Genomic DNA, 7,705 nt, shown 5'->3' on the forward strand with positions numbered 1-7,705 from the left:
CCAACGCCCCTCCCCCAAGTCCCTCCTCCCTACCTTTTATCTTAGCCTGCTGGACACACTTTCCTCATTCCTGAATAAGGGCTCATGCCCGAAACGTCGATTCTCCTGCTCCTTGGATGCTGCCTGACCTGCTGCGCTTTTCCAGCAACACATTTTCAGCTACAATTAGGAGAAGCCAAGAACTGACGAGATTTCTCCTGCAGCTAGTCACCACTGGGCATGGAAGATAGAACAACACCAGTCAGAAAATTGGAATGAAAACTGATGCACCCAAAGCCATTATTGAACGTTTGATATTGAACAAGGAAATCCTGATACATTGTGGAGCTGTGGGTCAAAGAGCTTTATTTCTTGTTGACTATGCTATCATTACCTAATTGTATTATTATGTCTTACTGACAGCTATAATACAAATGTTAGATTCAGAAATTAGTCTTTATTGATGAAATATGTCTGTGGTTCAATAATAAACTGCAGTTTTCAAAATCAGACTGAAATAGCCTCTGTCTAGCTGTCAGAACATAAACTTTTATTATGTCCACAATATCTCAACAGACAAATGGAAGATACATGATTCTTATGTTAAGTGGTCAAAGACAAATGCAAGGCTTTACTGGCCTGACAGGACAGTCAGCTGGTAAATCCCAGTTAGTCAACAAAGTCACTGTGGAGTGGTGTATTGTAGCCTAAAGCCTCAGAGTTTTCCACTCAGTTGCTGTGCTTAACATTTATTGCCTTTGTCTTAAAAAATGGAATTGACTTGAAAGTTAAAGCCTATGTGGGAACATGCCATCATTTCCATCATATGCATCAAAGGTGTTGAGGGAGAGCATGACAAGACACAAAGGACTATAGAACTGACAGTGCAGACTCACGTCAGTTTATCCATTTACAATTGAAATAATCCTTGAAGTCACATCAATGTCACATCACCTCAGCTAGTTAGCCAGATGTGCAATGTTTTTGCAGCTCAGGTAGCAGACTGGGAAAAAAAAAATCTTTTAGCCCAGAAGCCAAAGATTATTCTCTTAGACAACAGAACAATTTATTATGGGCAGCCCATTTTATAGTTTTATTTTTCATTTTTATTGCATAACCTCCGAAGAGCAAAGCAGCTTTTGGACGTGAGCAACATTCACTGTGTTTTTACAACTTATTGATATCATTTGTTGGGCAAGAAAGTCCACAGAGACCAAATATTATGGCTTAGGCAATAGACCAAACTATGCATACAGCATCCCCTCAAGACACTCACTGAACTTGAGAAGCAAAGGACACTTTCCAGTCTTCTGGCAACATGGATAATATTGTTACATCAAAGTCAGCTTACATCCATACGTGTGGTTCCCTTGTGAAACATGCCTGAAGAATTTAGATTTGAGATTAATCCCAGTGTGTAAAAAAAGACATGATCTCATCTCCCTATTCCTCCTTTAAGATTGTGTGTAAATAGCATAAGCATAAAATAAAATCTAAAAATACAGCATCTCATTGGATTCGGAGTCTGGTATTCAAACTTGTGACAATATGCAGAAAACTGCATTAGTCATGTTTCTCCAACACAATAGTGAAGGTCTGATAAAATCTTGTAAAAGTCAACCTCGATTTCATGTAAAATCGACTGATATCTGGAGTACTGGAAATTGTATCAAATTATTTAACCAGTATCCCTGTTAATGCACAAAGCGTGCAAAGGCTTCGTGACAGTGATTACCAAGATCTTTCAAAGTAGAAAGCCCTCCATCTCAGAACGCCATAAAAAATTTCAGATGTTGCACAAAAATAAAACACAACTGTCTATAACAACACACTGGCTGGAGTGGGGGAAGCACATGAATAGATGAAAATAAGCAAATTCAAATGTCACATGTCAAAGAAAAGAACAAAATTCACACACAAAAAAAATCCTCACATTACTGGCTTCTCGGTTCTGTGCCCCACATCGACCTAAGTCCAAAGTCACATCATTGAAACTAACACAGGAAAACATCAGCTGTTATTAATAATAATAATACAATCCTCAACCTCATTCATTGAAAACAGAAGAACCAAAGAAACAGGAGCAGGAGGAGGGCTATCACGCCTACTCTGCTATGCAAAATGATCATGGATGGTCCCAGACCTCCATTCGACTTGCTAACCCATTCAACATGCTCCTCTCGTACACCCACTCACAACATCACATCATATATATCCACTGCATTCACATTGAATTGAACAGGAAACAAATAACATTATAAAGGCTTTATAAAGACAAAAAAAAGTGCAAAGTTTCAGTATGGCAGGTGCCCAGGAAGTCATCTTCACCAGAAGTGCTCCACTCACCATATAAATGATGATGGAAAAAACACCATCTGAAACACGAGGTCCATTGCACAGAAATGGCTTAATACCTATCTGAGGTGTTCTTCAGCCTCTTTCAATATGTTTTCAGCAAAGTGTGGTCCACCTAGAACATCAAGCTTTTTAAAGAGGTGCTTAGGGCAACATGGAACCAGGAGGTGCAGCATTTTGCTTTTGCTAGCTCCACAATAAAGCAGCTGTCACCTACCAATTGCCTGCTCTAAATTCGTCTTACTCCTTATCCCATTGCTACCTCCCCATTCGCTCAGGCCACTCCTGGGTCACAGCACAATCAGCTCTCTCCCAATTACTCCCAATAGTGATGCTTAAGATGGGGGATAAAGCAAAGTCAATGTTGTTGAGCATCAAGGGGAGATGGTTAGACTCTTGCATAAGAGACTACATTTATGGGGTCTGAGCATGATTTGTCACTTATCAGGTCAAAACTGAATGCTGTCCAGTCCCTGAGGCCTGCAGATGCTGCACTTCATTAACTGGAGTATTGTGAACATTCTGTAATCATCAGCAAACATCCATACCTCCTGACCTTATAGAGCTGGGATAATTGGGCTCCAACAACCACAATCATCTTCTCTCTGCTGGGTATTAGTCCAGCCAATAGGGCTTTCACCATGATTCCCATTGACTTCAGTTTTACAGGGCTCCCAATTACCACGCTTGGTCAAATGTTGCTTTGATGTCAAGGTCAGGTACTCCCAATTCTGCTCACCTTTGGAACTCAAAGTGCTGCTCACTAGTATTCTGCTGATGACACAGAGTAAGCAGAAGGGGCTGTAACTAGGACTGTTGGACTGGATTTGTCCTGCTTTTCATGACAGGTTGTAACTTGGTAATTTTTCCACTGTATTGGATAGATGCTGGTATTGCAGCTGTACTGAAACAACTTGAGTCATGTGCACCTAGGTCTGGAACACAAAACTTCAGCATTACAGCCAGAATGTTGCTAGGGCCCACAACTTGCACCAAATGAAGTTCGTCCACTTGTTTCTTTATAATATGTGGACTGAATCTAATTGAAGACCGGCTATTGTGGTGCTGAGGGCCTCAGGAGGAGGTCAAGATGAAACATACACTCAACACTGTTGGCTGACGATCACAGCAAATGCTTCAGCTTAGTCTTTTAAACTTACCACATTCATTAAGAGGATGCTTGTGGAGCCTCATCCACTGATTTAACTGCTCATGTCACACAACACGATGGAGAGTGCTCTTATTGTGAAGATAGAACTTTGCACCAACAAGACTTTGGGTGTGGGGTTAGTGGCAGGGTCACACCAATCATTCTTATTATTCTTACCAAGGAGTGGATGCGTCTATGACAGCTAGATTGGTGAGGACAACATTTTAAAGGATTGTATTTGAATAAATTCTCATTCCTTGCTTATCTAGATTCATAAGCTAGCCTGACTGATATACATGGCCTTGCATTCTGACACTGGACAGAATTCATAAGAGAAGTTGAATTGTGTGGGTGCATTACAAATGTGTTGAGAAACTGAAATTTTGATCTACCTCTTGAAACATTTTCAAAAATGCATGCTTCCTCATCTCCCCTGTGGGAACTACTTCCCATATAAATGTTAGTAAATGTGAATAGCATTTCAGTTAGTTGCTGGTAAGATGAACAGATGAAGGAAGATGAAAAGCCCTTGATGATATGATTATATAATTTTAATAGGCTGCCTGGCAGTGAAAACCATTAACACTAACATGCTGAAGTAAGTGTGCTTCAGTATTGTAGTGCTGCAATCCAAGGTAATGACTTTAACAGAATTGGGTAAGAATGCTTTATTGAGATAAGTTACTTATGATTTTAAACACTGTGGAATAGACAATACTTAAAGGAATTAGGCATGATTTGGAGATGCCGGTGTTGGACTGGGGATTTTTAACTAAAGGAATTAGCCTATTAACAATTAGCTCATAGCTACATGCCTCCAATCTAAATAAATCCAGCTGGCAATAGCCATTCAATTTTACCTTGTTCAACAGAGAAACAGTGTCTCAAAGTGCAAGGATCAAGCTTGTACCAATTACAAAAGCTGTATAACCAGAGTCAAAGGTCAGAAGAGGGGGAAAATGTCTCAAAGGGGGAAATATCCAAGAAAGGAGAGCATCCCCACTCCAAAGAGAAGGCAGTAATCTTGTTCTGTATTTATGACTTGAGTGTTATAATTGCTCACTCATCACCACAAGGTGTTGAATTTCTTACAGATATTTCTCAGTCTCACGTATTCCCACCAGCAGAGATTGCTGAGAATGCCGTCAAACAGCACTTTATTCAGAGATAACCGAATCTGTGAATCTTGTGAGCTGAGATACATAATATCTGGAAATTACTTGTAAATTTAAATGGTTAAAATAGAACTTAATGCTCCTTCCAGGACATAAGTTGCAATAAATGTAACAGAACCTCCGATAAATAAAAATGATGTGAAAACACAAGCTTCAGACAGAAACCACAGAAAGGATCACATTGACACCTGAGTTTCCTGGTTATTTGCTCCTCTCCTTCAGCTGTCTTATGTCTCCTTTTCCAGCTGATTTTTATATCATTCCCTCATCCTGCTCATACAGTGCAGTGACTTGTTTCCCTAAAATCTTGTTAACTTTCAATGTAACACACCAAGAAAACCCTATCCTTTTACTGTTTTGAGAGAAATCGGCTGAACCCATCCAGAGCACTGAGGTCACAATTGGCCATCTCTTGTGCACAACAATAACTTAACAACATCGCGTACACTTCTAAATGGACATAAGAGGTGAGCGGCGTGATACTACTTGAATTCATCCAACATGGGAAACTAGCAACTCTTAATATCAACATTAATGCTTTTGCTCCTGCTGGAGGGAGGGAAAGCCCACTGTCTCATGATTACAAACATTGCGATCTTGTACAGGAGCAAAGGGTGAGTACAATGATTGCAATTTCTATTGAGGCATCTCCCTGTGGTATTTTCCCAGCTGTGTAATACTGGGGAAGTGCGGTTCTTAGATAACAAGAGAGTTTATTGTATGCTAGCAGTACATGCATTTGGTCGGGCATAATTATTAGGACCTTAACAGTTGCTATGGATGCATGTAGTTCCCTGTAAAAGTGAGAGCAGGACTTGTCTCTGCCCACAGACTGTGTATGACATCTGTTGAGTGGGTGGAACCAATGTAGCATATTAACTCAAATAACACTCCACTGAGCAGCACAGCAAAGAATTGGCCCTGGTCAGAATGAAGCCACCTCATCATCTCGACACCCGAATCCCAGTGTGGTTTTCAGAACTGAAGACTCCGTCCCATTTATCTCTCAGCCCCTCCGGCTCACAAGCCTCATTCCTGATGAAGGGCTTGTAGCCGAAACATTGATTCTCCTGCTCCTCAGATGCTGCCTGACCTGTTGTGCTTTTCCAGTACCATACCCTCGACTCTAATCTCCAGCATCTGTAGTCCTCACTTTATCCTGAGGTTATTGTGGAGCAGGCCAGATACCCTCCCCTCCCCCGGCATCCAAAAATATTTCAAGAAGGTAGCCCAGACCGTAACTTTGCTAGTTGTTTACATAGGTCTAAAATGGATATTCTAGGAGTGATGCAGCTGGCCCAACCATTTAGTTTTTAACAAAACATTATTTATTTGCAAGATTACCGAATGGAACATAAACAAAAGAGAACAGAATACAGAATAACCCAGCAGATTATCCCAACTTAATGATGCTGTTCCAAATTCCTGCAACAATCCCATTAACACCCTTGGCAAAAAAGGTAAAATCAAACACAGTTTCTTATGGGAGAGATGTCAGAGAGAGCGAGATGGCAGAGAGATTCAGCGTGGAACACCTTTGTCCACGTAGCTGTTTCTTGGACCAGTTGCCTCAAAACTGACTAGCAGCTCTGAGCAACGAGACTGCTACAACCCAAAACAAATCAAACCAAACCAGAGAAAAGGTGAGCTGGGAGAACTGGCTGCTCCCCTTTCATTTTACAAGTGTTTTTTAAAACTTGAAAGCGTTTTGCCTGAGGCAGTATCTGTTAGCTATAATCAAATTGGCTGTAAAACCCATAAAAACCAGACCTCCTCAGAGTCTCAGTGTTTATGACCATTCTGAAAAAAAAAACCAAGGACAACATGACCTTGTTGAAGGAGCAGCATCATCCCACCTCCCCCCTTAAAAAAAACATCAATATCCAAAGATAGCTTCATTTTAAAACCCCCTAATCCTAAATTTGCAAATGTATTACTGCAGTTGTTATGGGGGATTTCAACATGCAGATAGACTGGGAGAATCAGGATGGTACTGGACCCCAAGAAAGGGAGTTTGTGGAGTGCCTTCGAGATGGATTCTTAGAACAGCTTGTACTGAAGCCTACCAGGGAGAAGGAAATTCTGGATCTGGTGTTGTGCAACAAATGGGATTTGATCAGGAACCTCGAAGTAAAGGAGCCATTAGTAGGTAGTGACCATAATATGATAAGTTTTAATCTGCAATTTGAGAGGGAGAAGGGAGAATCGGAAGTGTCAATATTGCAGTTGAACAGAGGGAACTATGGAGCTATGAGGGAGGAGCTGGCCAAAGTTCAATGGTTCAACACCCTAGCAGGGATGGCAGTGGAACAACAATGGCAGGGAAGGGCGGTTCTTAGATAACAAGAGAGTTTATTGTATGCTAGCAGTACATGCATTTGGTCGGGCATAATTATTAGGACCTTAACAGTTGCTATGGATGCATGTAGTTCCCTGTAAAAGTGAGAGCAGGACTTGTCTCTGCCCACAGACTGTGTATGACATCTGTTGAGTGGGTGGAACCAATGTAGCATATTAACTCAAATAACACTCCACTGAGCAGCACAGCAAAGAATTGGCCCTGGTCAGAATGAAGCCACCTCATCATCTCTACACCCGAATCCCAGTGTGGTTTTCAGAACTGAAGGATCTATGGTTTGCATGATCTTCTTCCAGTAGTAGCAAATATAATGTCATGAGCAAAGTTAAAAATCACACAACACATCCTTCATCAGGTGATGAAGAAGCAGCGCTTCAAAAGCTAGTGCTTTCAAATAAATCTGCTGGACTATAACTGGAGTCATGTGATTTTTAACTTTGTCCACCCTAGTCCAACACCAGCTCCTCCAAGTCATGAGCAAAGAAAACCTTCATGGATCTGACCAAGGCATTCAACCAAGTGAGCTGAAAATGTGTTGCTGGAAAAGCGCAGCAGGTCAGGCAGCATCCAAGGAACAGGAGAATCGACTTTTCAGGCATGAGCCCTTCTTCAGGAATGAGGAAAGTGTGTCCAGCAGGCTAAGATAAAAGGTAGGGAGGAGGGACTTGGGGGAGGGGCGTTGGAAAT

General features: G+C 41.3%; 1 protein-coding gene across 8 annotated transcripts in view; it reads right to left on the minus strand.

Moving 5' to 3' along the window:
- Nucleotides 1–7,705, minus strand: part of LOC122562703 (transmembrane protein 132C-like) — a 1,065,724-nt gene that overhangs the window by 446,157 nt on the left and 611,862 nt on the right. The window contains exon 1 of one of the 8 annotated variants that reach the window (XM_043715803.1): nt 3,495–3,513. The exons of 4 other annotated variants lie outside the window; for them this stretch is intronic. Coding sequence is in view for 1 of the 4 variants with exons in the window: in XM_043715797.1 (XP_043571732.1) it covers nt 2,883–2,986 (104 nt within the window). In the remaining 3 variants the exon portion in view is untranslated. Of the gene's footprint in view, nt 1–2,393; nt 3,084–3,494; nt 3,514–7,705 lie in introns of those variants that run through there. 3 more of the 8 variants (XM_043715797.1, XM_043715801.1, XM_043715799.1) reach the window with 3 other exon arrangements.

The sequence above is a fragment of the Chiloscyllium plagiosum genome, chromosome 25, assembly GCF_004010195.1.
Source record: "Chiloscyllium plagiosum isolate BGI_BamShark_2017 chromosome 25, ASM401019v2, whole genome shotgun sequence".
Classification (NCBI taxonomy): domain Eukaryota; kingdom Metazoa; phylum Chordata; class Chondrichthyes; order Orectolobiformes; family Hemiscylliidae; genus Chiloscyllium; species Chiloscyllium plagiosum.